Source organism: Dromiciops gliroides, chromosome 4, assembly GCF_019393635.1.
Source record: "Dromiciops gliroides isolate mDroGli1 chromosome 4, mDroGli1.pri, whole genome shotgun sequence".
Taxonomy (NCBI): domain Eukaryota; kingdom Metazoa; phylum Chordata; class Mammalia; order Microbiotheria; family Microbiotheriidae; genus Dromiciops; species Dromiciops gliroides.
In genome coordinates this window covers 447019109-447042129 of record NC_057864.1, presented here as the reverse complement: position 1 = coordinate 447042129, position 23021 = coordinate 447019109, and the positions used below count along the sequence as shown (strand labels likewise).

At 38.3% G+C, this 23021-nt stretch overlaps 1 protein-coding gene across 1 annotated transcript in view; it reads left to right on the top strand.

The window, feature by feature from the left end:
- The window catches only part of SPAG17 (sperm associated antigen 17), a 265493-nt gene that overhangs the window by 220750 nt on the left and 21722 nt on the right, over nucleotides 1-23021 (top strand). The window contains exons 36-44 of the mRNA XM_044004478.1: nucleotides 322-504; nucleotides 5195-5308; nucleotides 8690-8735; nucleotides 10958-11033; nucleotides 11641-11688; nucleotides 14566-14665; nucleotides 16094-16196; nucleotides 17043-17174; nucleotides 21280-21282. Coding sequence (XP_043860413.1) covers nucleotides 322-504; nucleotides 5195-5308; nucleotides 8690-8735; nucleotides 10958-11033; nucleotides 11641-11688; nucleotides 14566-14665; nucleotides 16094-16196; nucleotides 17043-17174; nucleotides 21280-21282 — 805 coding nt within the window. The remainder of the gene's footprint in view (nucleotides 1-321; nucleotides 505-5194; nucleotides 5309-8689; nucleotides 8736-10957; nucleotides 11034-11640; nucleotides 11689-14565; nucleotides 14666-16093; nucleotides 16197-17042; nucleotides 17175-21279; nucleotides 21283-23021) is intronic.

Sequence of the window (23021 nt, the reverse complement as noted above, 5' to 3'; positions counted from 1 at the left end):
TGGTGGGATAGATGTACACCCTATTCCGGCACCAATAAGGCAAGTATCTGGGAGAGGGAGGAGTGCCTTCAGAATACCTAATGAGGCACAAACTAGGAAAGGTTAGAAACGGAGCAGGTCAAAGATTCCATGCTGATCAACACTGGCATAGGCACACTTCCAGCTGAGATGAGATAGGGAAATCCAGTCTCAAAAAAACAAGCAAAATGTCTTGGGGGAGATACTAGACCAGCCAGGGATCAAAAAATTATTTTAACTATAAAACATCTACATAATAAGGTGTTTTATTTTATCATTGGTGGTGGTTTTGTTTTTTTACAGAAGAAAACTCCAGGCCCCCCATTTGGAACTCACATTTGGAAGGGTCTATCCATAGGGTCCATGCACTTGGCTTACCTACCTGCACCTATACGAAAGTGCCCCAAAGTGCTCCAGGTCCGGCAGTTCATTCAGCATGAGGTCATTAAGAATGAGCTGAAACTGAAGCTGCAGTTTTCCCTTAAGGTAATTGGAACTACGAGGTCCTCATCTCCCAAAAGGAGGAGAGTGCTTCATCTCTTTGCCAGGGTTGGGATTGGGCATTATCAGCACCGTTTCATGTCTGTTCTTTTCATTTACATTGTTGTAGCCATTGTGTATATCGTCCTAATTCTGGGTGCTTCACCCTGTCTCAGTTTTGTATTTTGCCATTTTTCTCTGGACTTCTCACATTTGTCATTGTTTAAATAATAAAATAATACCCAATTATATTCATATACCATAATTTGTTCAATGACTCCCTACTTTATTTCCAATTCTTTGCTAATGTGCTGCTATGACTATATACTAGTATATACAGAACAGGGCAGGTAAATGGTACAGTAGATAGAGTGCTGGGTCTGGAGTCAGGAAGACTCATTTTCATGAGTTCAAATCTGACCTCAGACACTTCCCAGCTTTGTGACCTTTAACAAGTCACTTAACCTCATTTGCCTCAATTTTCCGCATCTGTAAAATAAGCTGGAGAAGGAAATGGTAAACTATTCCAGTATCTTTGCCAAGAAAACCCCAAATGGGGTCACAAAGAATTGGACATGACTGAAATGAATGAACAACGATATACAGAACATTTCTGTTGTTAATCACTTTGAGGTATGTGCCTAGTAATGTAATCTCTGGGTCAAAGAATATAAGAAGATTAGCAACATTTCTCACATAATTCCAAATTGTTTTCCAGAATGATTGGACAAACTTACAGCTCTACCAAGTGTATAAGCATGCTTGTCTTCCCACATCTTTGAACATTTTTCACTTTTGTCCTATTTGTTGCTTTCTTTCTAAATACTCACATAACAATAGCTTTAATAATGTCTTCTAGAATTTTGCCAGGCTTTGAAATCAAGCACACTGGCCTATAGCTAGAAAATTCAACTTTTTCCTTTTATTTTTTTGAAAAGCACAGTAACATTGATACTTCTCTTATTCTCCATTATTTTTCACATGTCACTAAGAGTGGATCGGTAATTCTAAGAGTTCTTCTAGTACCTAGGATAGAGTTTATTCAGTAACTCAATAAGGGAAGCAGGAATTCTCTTTTCACTCATTCATTCAAAAAGTATTCACTTAGTGCCTACTACATACAAAGGGCCAGGCTGTATTGGTGATACAAAGACAAAAACAAAGTTGTTCCTACCCTTTAAGAGATTATATTCTACTGGTGGGATGTAACATCTATACTGATAAGCAAATACAAAATACATACAAAGTAATTTGAGGGGTAAAGAAAGGTCTTATGCAGGAGGTGACACCAAAATAAGCTTTGAAGGAAGCAATGGATTCTAAGAAGTAAAAGTTAGGAGGGAGAGCTCCAGACGTGGGAGACAGCCTGTGCAAAGGTGCATAGGTGGGAAAATGGAATGTTGTATATGGGGAACAACAAGTAGAACAATATGGTTGGAATGTAGAATGTAGGATAGAGAATAATGTGAAACAAATGCAGAGGCAGGCAGATTGTGACAGGCTTTAAATATCAGAGAAGTTTGTATTTCAATCTAGAATCAAAAAGGGGCTTCCTGAGCAAGGAAGTGGCCTACCCAGAACCATGCTTCAGGAATATCATTTTGACACAACCATCCTGAATGAACAAAATAAAGAGAGGAAAACACTGGAAGAGAGAATGGACTTAGGAGGCTATACCAGATGTGGTGGTGTAAGCATATTATAATTTCTTCTACTGGGAAGGGAAAGGCTGGAGAATCACTAGAGCTGCAATGGGCTAAGCCAGTTGGCTATCCACACTAATTTCAGTGTTGGTATGGTCAGCATTTTGGAAAGAGGGGCCACCAGGTTGTCTCAGGAGGGGTGAACTGGCCTACATCAAGGAAATTGAACAGATCAGAGTTACTCTACTGATCAGAGGGAGAATAGACTGATGATTGAACCCTGTTCTCAAAAAAAAGAAGAAAAAAAAAGGAAGCTATCATTAAGAAAAAGAAAAACAGAGGCTATTCCTCCTGCCATCCACATAAGATGTCCTTTTCCATGTATGTCAATGTGCTTTATTATCAATGAAAACCTCTGTGGCTGCCTGTGTCCTTGTTTGTATGATTTAATAGGCCAGTCTTACCATCTGGTCATTTATCATTAGTTTCAATTCCCTCTGCACCACTTTTGTTCTATCCTTCCCTGTCTGAAAAATAATTTTCCTTGAAAGATAAAACAAAACTTTCGATGATACTTCTCTCTTTTGTCCACTGTCCTTTCATTGGTCCTACCCCTTCTTTAAACTTCTCCTTGCCCCTAGAATCTCCTCTCTTTTTTGTATTTAATCTCTTTGATGTCCCTCCCATTCATCACCAGCCTTCTTGCCTTCTTAGCTTTAATGCTCCTGACATTCTTCTTACAGGATCATGCCACTCTTGCAGGTTTGCTCTTTTTTGCTTTCCCTTCCTTTCATCTTCTGTGCATTATCTTTTTTGAAGTTTAAGCTGTTTGATGAATGCCTTGGGTAGACATATGGGTCACTTTAGACAGTTCTCTCTTCTTTCTCAGTTGAATAATTTGTGTTTCTGTCTTCAGAACTTTCTTTTTGAGAGCTTCCCATCTCTCTCACCCTGATTTCCCTGTACAGTTCTTATTCATAGGACTCTATCCTTTTGAATCCTTTTATAATTTTGAAGGTATCTCTGACTGTGCCCAGATTTCTTATGTTCTTTCACAAACCTGAAGGTGGTGTGATTACTTCTCCCAAGGTTTATCCATCAGCAATCAGCAGACCTATTCATTATAAATGAAAATTAATTAATTATGAATTTAAAATGAATAATTAATTATTAATCAGGTCTATGTAGCAGTTTTCCTCATTGTTTCTTCCTCCTTTTGAAAAATAAAATTAATGTCATAGACCTCAAATTCTTTTAAAAGCAGTTCTTCCCTCTTGGAGGAGGAATGGTGGCCAGCTGAATCAAGCATGTGTATCTTATCTCTGGATGATGCCCGATTCTCCACCCTATGTCCTCCAGAACTCTGGTGGATGGCTATTACAAGATGATGGTGATCAGAACTCATGTTCCTCTTCCTCTCTCAGCTAGAGAGGAGGAGAAAGAAGTGAAAGATGACTGACCTTCCTAGCGGCTAACCAGTCTTTATTAATATTGTTTTCTTACCAATCAAGATTCCTCTTGCCATCCATATGGATGATCTTTTCCATATGTGTCCATGTGCTATGAAGAACATTGTGGCTGCCTATGTTGTTGTTTGTGTGATTAATACCAGTGCACTCAGGGATTTTGAACAGATAAAAGTTGTTCTACTGGGGAGAATAGACTGGTGATTGAACCCTGTACTTCTAGCCCTCACTTCTACCATTACTTACTTAGAGACCCTTCCTTAGAGTGAAAAGCTCCCTGCATGACTAACAGGCAGTATGTCATAGTGATCAAGTGTAAAAATGATAGTAAAAAGACCTTGCTTTCAACAAGACCCAGAAGGGGATGGCCAGGATGGTGAAAGGCCTTGAGATCGTACCATATATGAGGACTGGGATGTTTACTCTGGAGGAAGAAAGGTACAGAGAGGATAGGATAGCTAACTTCAAGTATCTGAAGCCTGTCAATGCAGAAAAGGGATTGTATTGGTTCTCTTGTTGTTGTTCAGTTGTTTCAATCATATCTAACTCTTCATGACATTTTTGTTTGTTTTTTGTGGGGCAATGAGGGTTAAGTGACTTGCCCAGAGTAAAACAACTAGTAAGTGTCTAATGTCTGAGGCCGGATTTGAACTCAGGTCCTCCTGAATCCAGGACCGATGCTTTATACACTGCACCACCTAGCTGCCCTCTCTTCATGACATTTAATAAAGATAAATGAAAAGTTCTTAGCTTCTTCTTGTTGTTCATTTGCTTCATTCATGGCTAACTCTCTGATCCAGTTGGGATTTTCTTGGCAGAGATACTGGAGTGGTTTGCCATTTTCTTCTCCAGACCTTTTTGCACATGAGGAAGCTGAGGCCAAGTAGGTTAAGTGACTTAGCTAGGCTCTCACAACTGGTGAGCATTCCTTCCAGCTGCAAAGTAGTGCCTAGAGTTACACAACAATTCCTGTTCTGAAGGAGCTCACATTATAGCAGAAGGGACAGCATGCAAACAGCTATGGATATATGAGAGAGAGCGAGAGACACAGACAGACAGACAGAGACAAAGACAGAGAGACACACAGAGAGAAAAAGACACAGAGAGAGAGAGCAAACTCTAGATATAGCTATAGCTATAAATCTGTGTGTGTTATATATAGTATAAATGGTATATTATATTCTTTCCCGTAATAAATGAAAATTGATTACTAAAGGTGAAAAAAACTATAGTCTAGAGGGTCTTTGCCTTTTTTGTTTCATGGACCCCTTTAACAATCTGGTGAAATCTAAGGATGCCTCCTGAGAAAAATATTTTAAATAATTAAAAGAAATGCTAGATTTCTGTTGGAGAGAATGTTCTGTTATGGGGAAATGAAGATATACATATATTTTCCCATCCAAATTCACAGGCCCCCTGAAATCTCTCCCCTAAAGGGTCCATAGATATCAGGTTAATAGTATGTCCCACAGACAGCAGGCCTGAAATCCCTAAAAGCTCCAAATATTGGTACCTAAGTCTGCTTTGTTTAATTGCTGAGAAAAATCATTACCCTTTTCGTGAACTTTGTTGTTCCTGTTGGCCTAGGATTACATAAATCACATCCTAAAGAAGGAGGATGAATTACAGGAAATGACTGTTAAGGACTCAAGGACAGAGGAGGAGCGAGGCAATGCTGCAGACCTGCTCAAGCTGGTGATGGTGAGTACAAATGGGTTCTTTTTAAGTGGAATCATTGTTTGATGTCCTATGTGCCAAAGGAAAGCCTCACTGGTAATATTAATGACACAGTGGGGGCATCAAGGTGGTGGAAGGGGTAAAGCACTGGCCCTGAATTCAGGAGGACCTGAGTTCAAATCCAGCCTCAGAAACTTGACACTTACTAGCCGTGTGACCCTGGGCAAGTCACTTAACCCTCATTGCCCTGCAAAAAACATATATGTATGTGTGTATGTGTGTGTATGTATCTGTGTATATATAAACACATTCTCTCCCCTCTTCCACAAAATTTCTCATTTCTTCCAATATCTGCAAACATCCCATTGGAACTTCCAGGTTTTTTTAGGGTCTCCTCTTCAGCTGTAAATTCTCTGGAGAGTCTTTGTATTCCATGCCTTTCACTATCTTCAGAAAAACAGCTATTTAGTGAAAATTAAAATAAAATAAAATAAAAAATTTTTTAAATGGTGAGAAAAGAGACCCTTGTCCCTAACATTTTTATCAGCAGCTTGAAACAAAGCTCAGATAAATAGGTTTCTCAAATATGCAAATGACAGTAAGCTAACAGGTTATATCTTCACAGGATAAAACAATGGACCAAATGTTAAAAAAAATTAACCAGTCAACAAGCATTTATTAATCACTTTCTATATGCCAAGCACCTTGGGAAGCTCTGGAGATACAAAGAAAGGCAAAAGTCATAGTCCCTACCTCAAGGAGCCCCCATTCTAATGAGGGAGATAACAGGGAAAGAACTACACACATAACAAGATATGTACAGAATAGTTGGGACGTGACCTCAGAGGGAAGGCACTAACTATATAAGCAGGACTGGGGAAAGTCTCCCAAAGAAGGTAAGCTTTGAGCTGAATCTTGAAGGAAGTCGGGCAAGCAAGTAGGTGCATCTGAGGAGAGAGAACACCCAAGGCTGGGGTGTGCTGGAAAATTCTCTAGTGGTCTTATAAGAGCTGACTGTTAAATTTTCAGCGTGAGTATTTACCCCCTCAAAAACAGGCAATTGCTACAAATCAGGACTCTATTTATCATTTTGTTGATTGTCAAGACTTAAGAAAATTTAACAATATAGATTAATATAGATACATTTAGAAAATATATTAGGGACAGCTAGGTGGGGCAGCGCATAAAGCACCGGCCCTGGATTCAGGAGTACCTGAGTTCAAATCTGAACTCAGATACTTGACACTTACTAGCTATGTGACCCTGGGCAAGTCACTTAACCCCCATTGCCCTGCAAAAAACAAAAAACAAAAAATATATATTAGTTATAATACAACATTATATTAAATAATATTAATAAATAAATAATGATGATAAATTATATTCATTACATCAATATTAATTAAATTTACATTTTTAGGGAATCTCATTGTTAAACATTTACCAGCATCCTGTACTGATCCCCTAGACATTGCTTGAGCTCAGAAGGAATGTAGTAGGAGGCTCAGGGAATTAAGTCATCAACAGCCAGGAGGCCTACTGCCTAGAGGCTAATAGTAACAGTAATAACAAAAACAATAATAATAATAGTTAATAACTGGAATGTTTATGGCACCTTAAGGTTTGTAAAGTGCTTTATATCCGTTATCTCATGTGAGCCTCCCAACCTCCAGATTCCAAGCTTCAGGGAAAGTCCAATGAAAAGACACCAGAAGATGGAGTGTTGTGTGTGAGGAACAGTAAGAAGACCAATTACAGGATGGGAAGAAATAGCTGGAAGTAAACAGTTCAGGAGTCTCTAGCTCATTGAGTCAACAATGTTATCTGGCTGCCAAAAAAAAGCTAGTGTAATTTTATTTTGGCATTCAGAACAAAAAAGGAGAGAATCACACTGGTCTCTGCCTTGGTCATATCGTATCTGAAAGCCCATGGTGAGCTCTGAGCACCACAGGCAGGCAGGCCGATAAACTGGAGTAGAGGACAAACAAGAGGACGAAGGGATTTAAGACTATCCCATATGAGGACAAGTTGAAAGAAATATAGCTGTGTAGTCTAGAGGAAAGAAGGCATAGGGGGATGGGAGACATGCTAGCTGTTTTCAAATATGGTTGTTACGTGCTCATTGTGGTGGTTGTGTTGTTTCAGTCTTATTCAACTCTTCATGACCCCATTTGGGGTTTTCTTGGCAGAGATACTGGAGTGGTTTGCCATTTCATTTGCCAGCTCATTTTACAGATGGGGAAATTGAGGCAAACAGGTTAAGTGACTTGCCCAGGGTCCCACAGAGAGTAAGTGCCTAAGGCCAGATTTGAATTCAGGATAATGAGTCTTCCTGACTCCAGGGCTAGCCCTCTATCCACTGTACCATCTAGTTGCCCCTAGGTGCTGCTGTCATGTGGAAGAGGCATTAATTTTCCTTCTTTCTTTCTTTCTTTCTTTCTTTCTTTCTTCTTTCTTTCTTTCTTTCTTTCTTTCTTTCTTTCTTTCTTTCTTTCTTTCTTCCTTCCTTCCTTCCTTCCTTCCTTCCTTCCTTCCTTCCTTCCTTCCTTCCTTCCTTCCTTCCTTCCTTCCTTCCTCCCTCCCTCCCTCCCTCCCTCCCTCCCTCTCTCTCTCTCTCTCTCTCTCTCTCTCTCACATAGCCACGGAGGATAGAATGAGGAGCAATGTGTAGCCATTGTAGAGAGGCTGATTTTAACTCAATGTAATGAAGCATTTCCTAATCATTAAAGCTGTGCAAAGATGTATAGTTGTAAGGGGGCAGTAAATTCCATGCAGTAGATATATTCAGGCAACACTTCAATAATCACTTATTGGTGTTAGAGTGGAAGGGATTTCATCTTCACATATGGTTTAAACTAATTTCCTACATCCCATCCAAGTCTGAAATCCTGTGGTTTTGTTCATTCTTACGAAGGCAATATATACGTATATGTTAGGAAGTCAGCGTTTGATGTATATGTATAGACAACATATATGTACCTGTGTGTATATGCATATGTGTATGTATATGCTTATATTGTGTGTGTGCATGTATGTATGTGTACGTATATAGGTATATCCGTGTGTATGTACATACACGTGCATGTATGCATATGTGTATATAACTGCATTGTGATATGAAGGAAACATGTAATGTACATCTGTGTACACATATAAATATATTATATATATATATATATACCTTAAAAATAACAGTCCTTTTTTAAATCATTGAAGAGAAAGCAATACCTGAGTGAAAAAGGCACTGAATGAATTATAGAATGCTGTTGATTCATTTAAGAATTTTTTCCATACAATTTTTCAATTTTGACAGAATAAACTGCTTTTTAAAAAAATAATAATATTTGGATTGTATTTTGGTTTTTAAACATTCATCTTACTTAAATAATTTTGTCTTCATTGCAGTCTTTCCCTAAAATGGAAAAAACCAAAGAAGATCACTTTACTGAAGGTAAATGTCATATTATATTTTGTTTAAACTTAGGGATTGACCTCACTGGGGAAACTACACTGAAAAATAATATTAAGGGATTTCATGTACAATGACTTCTCCGCTCTGAACTTAATATATTGGGAATTTTATTTTTAAAAGATTTCTTCCTGATGAAGAACTTTTCCTCAGCCCCATAACTAATCAGTCACCAAGTCCTGCTAATTATTTTTTGGTAATATCTCTCATACACTTTATATATGTAATATAACACCTTTGTAATATCTCTCATTCCTGTCCTCAGTCTATTTCAGATGAAATATCAAGATCACTACCCTGAAGATAGGCATTTCTTGCTAATTTTCTTCCTTACTCATCCATTACAATGGTTCATTTGCTTATACTGTGTTCCACACTTAGATAAAGTGATAGGCTCTAAAAACGTGACACTTAATAAAGATAAATGAAGAGTCTTTCATTTGTTGTTGTTCAGTCGTTTTTGTCGTGTCCGACCCCTTTGTGATCCCATTTGAGGTTTTCTTGGCAAAGATATTAGAGTGGTTTGTCATTCCCTGCTCCAAATATCTTGCAGATAAAGAAACTGAGGCAAACAAGGTGTCTGAGGCCAGATTTGAATACAGGTCTTCCTGACTCCAGGCCTGGCACTCTATCTACTGCACCACCTAGCTGTCCTAAATTAGATTTTTTAAAAATGTCTGTACAAGTAAGTTGTAGATGTGTGACTAACAGAAGTTCAAATTTAAAAGAACTAAATCAAAGGGTAAAACATTGTTTTTAGTTGGTCCAACTGACCATGGGGACCACCTATGGTGTCTTAGAAATAAGAAAGTGAATCTTATATGAGGAAAGAGCAAGCCATATACTTTTTTTCCTTAATGGTATTTTATTTTTCTAATTACATGTAAAGACAATTTTTAGCATTCATTTAAAAAAAACTTTTGAGTTCTGAATTCTCACCCTCCCTCACCTCCCACCTTCCCTAAGACAGTAAGCATTTTAAATAGATTATATATGTGCAATCATATAAAACATATTTCCATATTAGTCATGTTGTGAAAGAAGAAACAGTCCAAAAGGGAAAAAAAACATGAAAAAAATAATGAAAGTGAAAAACAGTATGCTTTGATCTACATTCAGACTGCATAAGTTCTTTCTCTGGATATGGGTAGCGTTTTTCATCATGAATCCTTTGGAATTGTCTTGAATCATTATATTCCCTGGCCATATTCTTAAAAACCCCACCCATAACTCTCTGGGCCATTGCTGCATGTTCCTGGTTATGGGGTATGGGTGAGAAGGAAGAGAAAGATCAAGAAATGCCCATCTTCAGGGTAGCAATCAAGACATTTCATCAGAAGGTGTCTAAGAATAGATCGTACCCAGGTGCACACCTGTTACAGGAAACGAGTCTCCGGGATTCTTTGTGGTCCTACTATTTCCTGCCCCTGACTATGACTTTCAGAAAAATTCAGGTGAAGAACAATAGTACAGATTTATCATCAACAATTCTAATATCAAGAACAAGACTTTCCTAAGAAGCACAATAGAAAAAGCACTAGGTCTGGACTAAGCGCTCCTGTATTCAAAGCCCACGTCTAATGATTCCTATCTACATTTCCTAATCACTTTATTTCTCTTGGCCTCCATTTCCTTCTCTGTAAAAAGGGGTTGGATTAGATGACCACTGAGGTTAAGGATTAGATGACCACTGACATTGAGCTGGAGGTCAACTCTATAATTATATAAGCATTTGTTTTGTTTGTTTGTTGTTGTTGTTGTTTGGTGAGGCAGTTGGGGTTAAGTGACTTGCCCAGGGTCACACAGCTAGTAAGTGTCAAGTGTCTGAGGCCAGATTTGAACTCAGGACTGCCTGAATCCAAGGCTGGTGCTTTATCCACTGCACCACCTAGCTGCCCCATTATATAAACATTTGAATGATTTTCCTTATTACTGAGGTCTTTTTTGATAGGTCAGGTATTTTTTTTATTAAGGAGAAGCCATGATATCCTCTATTATTAAACAGCTTTTCTCAATATTTTCGTTACAACCCATATGCATAGTCAGACAAACTCCTAAAATAACTGGATTAGTTAAACACTATTCCTCTTTTCAATCATGATAGTGGGAAATCAATGAACTTCAGGGAGCCAATTGGTGTTAATATTGTTGTGTTCTATACCAAGGGGAAGTAGAAATTTAACTACCTTTCCTTAATGTTGCAGTACACCTGGCAGAATTGTACAGGCGTGCATTGGCTAGTCCAGAACTGTCAACCAGAATAAACTGGGATAAGTGGAGGTAAGGGGATTCAGATGTACACTTTCATTATCCTGAGTCATGAGTCAAAGCTCTGAGGGGTGGTACTATGGCTAGAATGCTACTTTGGAGTCAGGAAAACCTGAATGCCAATCCTACTTCTGAAACCTATTGAGTGATATGGGCAAGTCACTTAATATCTCTGAGCCTCAGTCAACTCAATTATTATGATTATTATAGTAGTAAATCAATCCTTTCTATTATAATAGTACCTGTAGTATCCATATCACAGTGCCATTGCAGGCCTCAAATGAGATGATGCTTCTAAAATTCTTTACCAATCTTAAGGTGCTACATCAATAATAATAATTATTACTATGTTTGTAATAATTTATCATTTCTCATTTATGAATATTTTATTATTTGTATTAAAAATGGAGAAGATGGTTAATTTTATAGTTTGGTATTCCATGCTACAAGTTCCAAGTTCTGACCTGGATCAGAGTATGCAAAGTCCAGTCTCCTTTATTTGATTAACGTTTCCATAAAATGCTGGCTAGTTTTCTCCTATATGCTTTGGACAGTTTCATTAAAATACTGGCACTGTCTTGACATCATTTTCTTCACCTCTTTCTCCCCACTCATGTAGCCGTCCCAAACCTTCAGAACGCTGGAAGGAAAAACTGGATCAGAACAGGTATGATGATCAGATGAAAGAAGTATTAAGTCAATCTCCCTGCCATACTTTGGGCATATAGAAACCTCCCAACATGCCCTGGGTCTTTATAAAACTGCCTCTCCTTGAGACTTGGGGCCATTCAACTGTAGAGTGTAACATTCTATATGCCTATCAATGCCTACTTTCCTGAAGGGCAATGAACTGCATTCTGAGTGTGCTGTCTAGTTTTATGTTGTTGAATTAGTAGTGGCAATTAATTAGTAGCCTGGCAATTAACAACACAGCAAACATTTATTAAGCACTTATTGCTTCCAAGCTGCTATTTAAGGTACTAGGCAATCTGTGATGTTTAGATAAGATACAGTTGCTGTTTTCATGGAGATTAAAGCTCATTGTTTATATCAACACCTTAGCATCCATTTTTCATTAGCTTAATATTAGTTTTGTGTCCTCTCCTCCACCCAAAAATGTGCTTGACAAACACAAAAGTCATTTCAAAACTAGACTGAAAACTACTTAATAAGAGGAACTATATCTCTCCCACAGTACCCTGGATGGTACCGAGTGAATACTAAATATGGATCAATTATCTGAAATTTTTATGCTAATGTCATGCTCAAAACATTAGCTTAATTAAGACCTGCTGAAGCTGATTGACTATTCAGTTGGTCAATGACACTTGGATACTCCGTATCTGTTTTTAAGGTCCCATTATTACAAAATTCCTACCAGTGGTCCTAAAAAACACTTGATATTCTTGTTTTGTTACAACAAGAACCATTTGGTTCTCATGAGACAAGGCGTGACCTTGTTAATAATCTTCCCCTCTCCTCCACTAGTAAAATAACATCGTTTCTTCATACATTTGTTGATTTTCTGAGATGCTTAAAAGTTAACCAAACTTCAGGACAAACTTGCCCTAATTCTACTTTTAACCATCACTATTTCATGCACAAGACATGTTTATCCACATACCTCCCCATTTGTAGGGAATCTATTGTCAAGCAAAACAATCTTGATTGTATCTCCTCCATGTCAACACCTTTGACAAGTATACAACACTGGTTTACACATTGGACACCAGATATAAAGAGTCAAAGAACAAGACTGTTTTTGTTCTTATATTTTTCAAGGAAAAATTCTGATGCACATATGGGAGACATTATTGAAAGAGAGCTTTTAAGGTAGCTTTTTGCTCTGTTGAATCAAAAGGGTTTTGTTTTTTTTATTTATAGTCAACAAACAATAAGTAAAGTGTGGTGAAAACGGATAAAGATTGTACTCTACTATCTTAGCTTCCTAAGAACTCATGGTCACTTCCTTACTTCAATGAGGTTTCAAAGTAGGACTTTGTGGAGTCCAAATTGATTTAATTATATTTCCTAAATACTCAGATTCCCCTTCTGAATGTCCTTTTTCAAATCATCATTCACTCTATCTCTTAAATCTGAAGCCTTGTCTTTATCCTTGCCTCTTCCCTCTTTGTAGCCCCTCTGCTCACATCTAAAGAGCTACCAAGTCCCATCAATTCTTCTGTGATTTCTCTGAAATCCAGCCCTTCTCCCTATTCCCACTGTCTTTCTTATAATAGTCCATAATCCACCAGGATTATTGCAGGAGCTTTCTGTTTCCTCTTCCTTCCATTACTCTCTCTTCCTACCAATCTATCCTTTGTGGTCCTGCCAGTTCATATATCTTGCTTATGAACATTTTCTTGCTTAGAGTCATTTCTGGTTCACTCTTGCCTATCAGAAAAATTTCAAACTCCTGAGCCTGATGTTCAAGAGCTTCCACAACCTGATACCATCCATCCTATCTTTCCAGCCTCATCCCATATTGTTTTTCTTCATGTGCTCAGCGCTCTCACCAAACCAGATATGTCTGGCACTGCCTGCCTCTTTGCCTTTGCTGGTGCTGTTTCCTTTTGTTGAATGTCTCTGATTCCCAATCACCATGGACCAACTACCCAGGGTCAACCTACCATCTTGACTCATTAAAATCTTCACCATCTTTTAAAACGCCCAACTCAAATACTGTCTTTTCCCTAAACCTTCCTAAATATCCCTAATCAGTAAAAATTCTTCTCCAACCTGAACCTGACAAAGTCCTTAGATCATTCTCCAAATACATTTCTTATACATCTTTTTTATCACACGCACACACACACATATATATACATATCACATATATTCTGTATATACCACATATAAATCATATCACATGTGATCTATATCACATGTAAATAGAACATTGAATAATCACATATGATTATCTCATATCTCCTAAATGGGCTATGAGCTCCATGAAGACAGGGCTCATGCCATATATGATCTTTATAGCTGCTACAATGTATAACACAGTGTTCTGAATATAGCAGTTACTTAATGCATGTTAGTCACAGTTTAATTTTTTAACACTGGGGCAGCTAGGTGGCTCAGTGGATAAAGCACCGGCCCTGGATTCAGGAAGACCTGAGTTCAAATCCAGCCTTAGACACTTGACATTCACTAGCTGTGTGACCCTGGGCAAGTCACTTAACCCTCATTGCCCTGCCAAAAAAAAAAAGGTATTTTTTAATGCTAAGGTAGTAGGTACTTGATAAATGCTTACTGACCGACTACATAAATCCAAGCTATTTTGAATCTATATAGGAGACTGCTTTCTGAATGGGGAAATTATGATTGATCTTAAACATGTCTAGGGCAAGCTTGGTTAACCATACACACACATGCCCAAAGATCAATGGACTTCAAACACACATTTCATTCTTGCTCTTTGTCATTTAGACTGTTAATCCCGTGTCTGTTCTGAGACAATGGGTATGTGGGGGTGGGGGGGGTGGGGGATGTGATAAGATTATATTCTCCTCTGTGACTTCTTTTTTTTTTTTAACAGGCAGGAAATTGAAGAAACCCAACATTGTCTAGAAGGGATGAGGGAGCACATAATACCACCATATTTCCAGTCTGAATTTGGCAAGATATTTATGACACAGGTAATTAACTTCAGTCTAATACAATAGTGTAAGAATTTCTACATTAGTTGTTGTATAAATGTTCTAAGTAAGGTTCAAGCTGACATTGACTAAAGCAGTGTCTTCTCAAAGCATTGGCCTTCTCCAAAAGACTTGGTCCCCCAAATCAAACCTCTTTCTATACTCTGGCAAGCTGATGGACAAACTTTGATTCAAAGGATCATTGATTAAGAGCTGGAAAGGACCTTAAAGGTCATACAGTCCAATCCAATTATTTTACAGTTGAGGACACAGAGGCCCAAAGACAAGTAAATGATTTCCTCACAGGAATACATTAAGTAGTAAAGTTACATCTTCTGACTCCAAATCCAGTGTTTGCCCCATTGCTTGGTTAGCACCTTATCCTACAAATCTCTATGAAGAAGTCTATTGCTAAAATACCATATGCCTCTACCTCCACCACCACCACACCCCCCCCCCCCCGACCCTGACCCTGATGCATTTATCCTTTCAACCATTCCCTAAGTAAACTCCTCTATTAAATGAGTATTTTCCCATAGTGTGACATAGTGGAAAGAACACTGACCTAGGAATTAGACAAAACCTAGTCTTAGTACTGATTCTACCACTAACTTTCTGACATAATTTGGGTTAAGTAAATATCTCTCTGGGTCTCAAATTTTTCACCTATAAAATGAAATTGAACAAAACCCCTCCTAGGTCTAAAAATAAATAATTCACTCTGTTAGATCCACTTCCTCATAGCTGAGATATTTTGAGTTCTTTAATGCCCATGAAAATAGGCCCCATCCAGATGATGTTTCTGCTTCTGGTCCAAGCCTCCCATGAGAACTATAAATAACCCAGCCATCTACCACCACCAGGTGAAAACTGATAAAGAAGGACTATTTTGTCTTTGAAAGCAATTATGGGTAATTAGTATAAATGAGTGTGGTGATCATCAATCTTTGGAAGGCTCTGTGACAAACCTCGATAAGTCTGTGTGCCTTCTTTGGTGGTTTTTTTTTTAATATAAAAGTGAAAACTACCCTAAGTAATTTTCATCAATTATTTAGCTCCATATGTTGCTTCCCATCTTCTTTCTAAGTGGCTTTGTGTACTACATCTATTTTAATGTAACTTTCATTTTATTTTACCTTTTTAAAATTAAGCCTTTTTCTCTTCTCCCCTGCCCCTAACTGAAAAAAAGAAAAAGTCCAACCCTAGAGGCAAATGGGATTAGTAAAGCAAACCCAATTCCCAAACGGCCATTTGCCTTCATGAGTCCACTGCCTCCCTGTCAGGAGGTCGGTGGCATGGTTCTTTCCTCTGGAATCATGGCTGGCTGTTACATTGATCAGAGTTGAACAGCATTGTTGGTATCATAGAAACTGTTCTTCTGGTTCTGCTCACTTCAGCTAAACTCTATCTTTTGTTTTTTCTTTTAAGTATCATAACCTGGAAACTATTTCTAAAAAACTTCCACCCTTCCAAAAGAAATTGGAAGATGTAAGCAGAAACTCCTCTCAAAGCACATCAGATGTTGATCCAGGTGATTATTACAGTGTTTTTGTTGTGTTTTTTTCCTGTTAAGTTACCTAACCTAAACAATACTCCAACCCTATATACAGTATGTACTATTCTTCCTATGAGCAAAACCAGCTCCACAGAAAGCACATAGGTGGTGCAGTGGAGAAAGAGTGGGATCTCTAGTCTGGAAGAACTGAATTCAAATCCAGCTCCAGACACTTAATTAGCTCGGCAGTCACTTAACCTCTGTTTGCCCTAATTTCTTCATCTGTAAAATGGAGATAATAATATTGACTTGCTATGAGGATCAGACGAGATATTTGTAAAGCACTTTTCAGAGCTTTAAAAGTACTATAAAAATTGTGGCTCTAGCTAGGGTAGAGGTAGACTGAATAGGTAGACACTTACTTGATGTGATTCAGAAGGTATAGGAAGACCTTTTTTGTTATATCCCCAAAACAAGCTTTTCATCAATAAAACCAAAAAAACATTTCAAATTCATCCTTCTGACTAATAGATTTGTGCCTAATAAAAATGCAAATATCCCTAAAAGAAGTAATACATTGAACCTCCTCAGTTTTTTGGACTTTAGTGTGAATGAGTTTAGAGTCCTTTTCTGAGATTAGGTTTCAGATAACAAGAACAGCAGAGGAAAACAGAGAATTGGTTTCCTGGGGGAGTGGAGAAAACTTCTACTTTATAATGTGTTTTAGAACCACCCCTTCCTGTTTACAAAATATTTAACTCTATGTTTTAGAAATTTTCCTAAAGTAGTTGTAATGCACAATGGTGAATCATTATTATCTGTAATTTATTAAGTTTATTCTTTCATAAGTGTATGAGTCACTTGTAATAATCTGTTTCTTAGAGTGTCAATCATCTAAAGAACCAACTCAAGATTCTTCTGAATTGCTCAGTCTTCTGGTATCAGAGAGTTCACTGGAAACCAAAGAGTCCATCAGTTTGTTCCACAGTGATTACCTCACGAAATCTGACATAGGTAGGACAACAATTTGTTTTAATTCCTTGTTTCTCCAACTGAAAGCCACTACCTTCTAGAGCTTCCACAGAAGTCATTGAAAGTGGAACTGTGAAGTTGGAGGTGGCCTTTAAGGCTGCTGGAGTGTCTCAGTTTCCTGACTTGGGAACAGATAAATCAAAGGTTATTTGGGTTCTTGACCATTTGTTAAAATAGGCAGAAACAAAGGAGAGAGAAATTTAATCATATCCATGTTTACATAATGTAGAATTACTGGTCTGCAGATTTGATTTTTGTTGAGGGCTAGTTTGAGAGATAGTATGGAGGGAGCCAAGATGGTGGAGTAAAGGCAAGAACTCACTGAATTTTCCCAAAATTCCCTTCCAAACAACTTTAAAATAATCCCTAAAAAGAATTCTGGAGTGTGACAGCCAACAAACTTTCAACATGAGACATTTTTCCAGCCCCAGACAACTAAGGAGGTCTGCAGGAGAGGTCTGAGACACCAGGGTGGTGACTGGTTTGGAGCACATTCAATGCTAGCACCAGCAATGGGACTTAGAGTTTACTGCAGCAGCAATGGCAGCAGCTTCAGGATCTCTCAGCCTACAGATGGCAGAGGGGTCAGACAACCCTGTTGTTCTGGCTCAAAAGTTCCAGGGTAAAGAGGGACACTACCATTCATGGCAGCAGGAGAGCAGGGGCCCTGATCACAGTTCCAAGGCAGAAAGGAGCACCATTGCTTAAGCTATAGAAGGGCAGGGGAACTAGGCACAATTACAAGGCCAAGAGGAGTGCTCTTGCTTGTGGGTACAGGGGAGCAAGAGACTTTTGTAGGTAAAGACCAATGCACAGGCAAGGAGAGTAGTAACCAGACCTCTCTTTAGATCAAACCACCTTGGAAGCACTGAAAACTTACAGATAGCCAAAAATAGCACTAAAAAACAACAGCACAAAAAAACTGAAGCTTGAGACAGTCCTCCCTCCACCCTGGGAGCAGAGCCTAACTTTAACAAAAAGTTAAAAGTTGAGAAGTAGTCTGGAAAAAATGGGCAAACAACAAAAAAAGAACTTGACCATAAAAAGTTATCATGGTGACAAGGAAGATCAAGACACAAACTCAGAAGATTTCAATGCCAAAACAGATATAATTAAAGCCTCGAAGAAGAAATGTGAATTGGAGACAAGCCCAATAAGATTTTCTGGAAGAGTTCAAAAAGGATTTTAAAAATCAAATAAGATAGTAAAAGAAAAATTGGAGAAATAAATGAGAGTGATGTAAGAAAATTATGAAAATAAAAGTCAACAGTTTGGTAAAAGAGGCACAAAAAACCTCAAGAAAATAATACCTTAAAAAGAAGAATTGGTCAAATGGAAAAAGAGGTATAAAAATCCACTGAAGAAGAGAGAGTGTGTAGTGTAATTGATAAAGAGCCAGACTTTAGTCCAGAGAGACTTAGATTCAAGTTCTTCTATAGATATACATACTTGCTGCATATTCCTCAAAAATTCATTTAAATTCTCAGTGCATTAGGTAATTCCCTAAGGTACAGATAAAATGCCAACCTGCATTGGTGAAGGAGTTTCATTATCTGGGAGTTCTCTGTACCAATGAAATCAGGCTTAGTCCCTATCACTAACTTGGATCATAAACTCTTTTGGAAGAAAATAATTGGAGAATCACTGCTTGGCCCTTGATTTAAAAAAAAAGAGAGAGAGAGAGAGAGAGAGAGAGAGAGAGAGAGCATAGCATAGTGGAGAGAACTGAGTTCAAATACTAACTCTCCTACTTACTGCCTGGGTAATATTTAAAAGTCACTTTAACTCTTAGAGCCTTGATTTACTGATTTGTAAAATGGGGTGATTAGATTAATGTTTTCTATTGTCCTTTCTTCCTCTAACATTTTATGCTTCTTTGAACTGTGATTCAATGCAAGTAGTATTAGCCTGGAAATTAGGAGACATGGCACCCCTTCCATGCTCAAGCACATATACAGGGCCTCTTTGAGTAAGTAGCTTCATCTACCCGTGGGTTTTTCCCCTCCTATCTCTCAAACAGAAAACAGAATCTTTTTCTGGCCTATTTCTCATTATTATCCCATGGCTCAATAAAGTGACATTTGAGGGATAAAGTGGCATAAGGATAGAAAGTCAGCCTCAGAATCAGAAAGTCCTGGAAAGTCTGATGCTTACTGACTTTGTGCCCCTGGGCAATCTACTTAGCCTCACAGTGTATCAAGAAATACCCTTAACCTGGACTCCATAAGTAAAAAAAATAAACAAACAAAAAAAGTATCCCAAAAGTCTTAATGTGGGTTTAAACTTTAGTAGCTTTCTAAGCTAAAACTTCACTAACACTTTTAAAATATATTTTGATGACTGTTTTTCAAAATAGTTTCCGTTGTAATCTTACATACTTTATTTTATTCAATTTTATTCTGAGAAGGGTTCCATAAGCCTCATCAGATTGCCAAAGGGGTCCATGATTCATATGAGATGTATACATGTATATCTCAGAAAGTCTCTCCATGCAAATAAATTACTGTCCCAAAATTGGGCCCAGAATGAACAGAAATTGCAAAGTCCTCCTAAGGACCTCAAATTTCTCCCTGAAAAAAATGCCCTTATTATTTTGTGTGTGTGTGTAAATGAGGGTTAAGTGACTTGTCCAGGGTCACAGAGCTAGTAAGTGTCAAGTGTCTGAGGCCAGATTTGAACTCAGGTCATTCTGAATCCAGGGCCAGTGCTTTATCTGTTGCACCACCTAAGGTGACCAAATGACCTTAATACCTCTATTATATTACAAGGCATAGGAGAGATACAGCAGATGTCAGTACAATGTCATATCATTGTAATATTGAAATTTTTAGCACTTGGAGACCTTGATGTTGTTTTTTCTCCCCTCACCCTGTTGTCTAGCTGTTTCCTATACTGGACTTGAGCTATCAAATTTTTTTTTCTTTGCCTGAGTATAGATTTTTTCCCCCACTTATACCAGCTCAAAAGCTACCATGGGGCCCAGAAAGCAGATGACTCAGTGTTCTACCATCTAATATAAATTGTTCATTGTTGGAATGTGAGCAGATGTGAAGTCCTTCTAAACTGAGGGGATGATGACAATAGGTGCCATATCTTCTGCACTGCCCTGAATGATTCAGAACCTCACAGTCGAGCACTATTTTAGTAACGGGAACATAAAAGATTAAGACAGGGTCATTGGACCTTTAAGGAATTTAAAATCTTGTTGAGGATGAAAGAACAGCACTCATGGGGGGAAATGCATGATGGTGTGTTGAAGTTTTTGGTTCAAATAATAAATGTAATATGAATTTATGAGGAAGATCAACATGGGCTACAGCAACTTGAGGTGGCTTTATGGAGGAGTTGAAACTGAAAAGATTAAACCTTAATTTTACTCGTAAGGAAACCAAGTCCCCAAAATATTGGGTGATTTTTCCAAGGCCACACAGCCATTGGCAGAGACAAGACTAGAACCCAGGTCTTGTGAATTCTGGAATTGTGTTCTTTCCACTAAACCTCACTGCTACAGCCCAAAGGAAGATGGAAGGATATTCCAAGAGAAGCAGTATGAGCAAAGGTATAGAGCTAGGAGCAATCAAGGGACTATAAGGATATGAGTTTGACTTAAATAAAGGGTTTATTTTGGGGATGAGTGAAGAAAATGTTGAATAAATATGGTGGAATCAGTTTATGGAAGGTCTTGAATGACAGAGGAGTTTAAACTTGGTAGCATAAAAGTAACCATTATGGGTTTTATGGACATGATAAAAACAGTATGTTAGGGAGATTAATCTGATAGTGGTATGCACTGTAGATTAGAAGGAAGAATCTAGGGTCAGAGAGAAAATATTTTAACAATCCAGGAATGAGGTAATGAAAGCTTGACTATTACAATAGCCCAAGTGTGATTGTAGTCAGAAAAGAGTGAGTGATGGATACAAGAGATGTTGTAGTGATAAAATCAATAGGACTTGGCCAATAGTTGGATGTTGGGGATGGGTTGGAGTAAAAAGTGAAAAGTTGAAGATGACTCAGAGGCTGTGAATCTGAATGACTAGAAAGATGTCAATGGCCACTGTAGAAATTGGGAAGTTTGGAAGAAAAGTAGGTTTAGGCAAAAAGATAACAAATTCAGTGTTGGGCATGTTGAGTTTGAGTTGTTGGTGGGACATCCAGATGGAGCTGTCCAGCTGGCAGTTGGTGATGTGGTCAAAATGGAATGTTGAAATTAGTGCTAGAAGACAACAGGAAGCCAGGAAGAAAATAAAGTTTTCATTCTGTTTAACTGACATCCAACTAGATACAAACCACTTTGGAGCATTCTTACCACAGCTTTCCTATTCTTTACTTTCATCCCTTTCCCTGTGTTTCTCTTCCTTCTCCTTCTCTTCCTCCTATACTTCCTTCCCTCTTTTCCTTCTCTTCTACCCTGACCCCAAGGACAGGCATAGGGATGGAGGAGTTATGATTTGCAGAAACCATTCCAACTGTTATTTGATCCTTCTCCCAGAGCTGGATGAAAATTAAATATGGTACCAACCCACAGCCCTTTCTTTATTCCATCCTTTTTAGGTGTTGTAGGGCTTTCTTTTCATATATGGATTTTGAGCGAAAATGTGCTTAGAGACACTAAGATTTATAGTGAGGTGGAAAAAAGCAAGATAGATAGATGGTGTGAGTTTTTTACGATAAAGTAATGTTTCTCCATTTTGATAATGTTATTGAGTCTTGAGGATAGTGTGAGAAACAGGTGCAGACTACATTCTCAAAATAACTTCTTTCAGAGGCAATTTTGGTATGACAAAAGCTTTTTATTTCATTCTCATGAGAATGGGCACCCACAGTAAAAACAATCAATGAACGCCACTGCTGAGAGTGTGCAGCCCATATTTATCCTAAGCCCTGACTCAGTAAGTCCCTCCCCTGAGTCACTATAGGTTTGTTTTTTGTTTTTTATGGTGAGGCAGTTGGGGTTAAGTGACTTGCTCAGGGTCACACAGCTAATAAGTGTTAACTGTCTGAGGCCAGATTTGAACTCAGGTCCTCCTGAATCCAAGGCCAGTGCTCTATCCACTGTGCCACCTAGCTGCCCCTCTGAGTCACTATAGGTTACTAGGCTCATGTTCACAATCTTCCCAGAAGAGTTCTAAGTAAATTCTCCTTGATATGTTACCCCTCCCATCCACATACACCTTCATGCAACCCATGATTGAAAATGGGGTGGAGATTTTAGGCATGGGAGGAGAAGTTAATATTAATAAGTCTATTAAGCAAGCACAGTAGTGACTAGGGTTGAACTTTTACCTACTTTTACTGGAGCACTGGCGAGAGTCAGCTCAAACTGGTTTTTATCAGTTTTCTCTCCAGCCCTGAAAAACTTACTTTTCTCAAATTCTTGAGTTGATGTAGTTCACTAGATAATATTGCCTTGCTATTCCTTATGTGGGCATGCTTTTCTCTCACTGAGAAGAGTGCACTACTTTAACAGGTTGTTACTGTATCTCACATATAGGATAGGTATAGTAGATAAAGAACTAGCCTCAGAGACAGAAAGACTTGGGTTCAAGTCACTTAACCTCTTAGTGCTTTTAGGCCAATGGTGTCAAACTTGAGCAGCTGTGAAACCCAGATGGATTGAGGCCCAAACCAGATTAAAAAGTAATTGGGAGGGGCGGCTAGGTGGCGCAGGGGATAGAGCACCGGCCCTGGATTCGGGAGTACCTGAGTTCAAATCTGGCCTCAGACACGTGACACTTACTAGCTGTGTGACTCTGGGCAAGTCACTTACCCCCCATAGCCCCACAAAAAAAAATAAATAATTGGGAAATATTTAACACAGTAAATAAA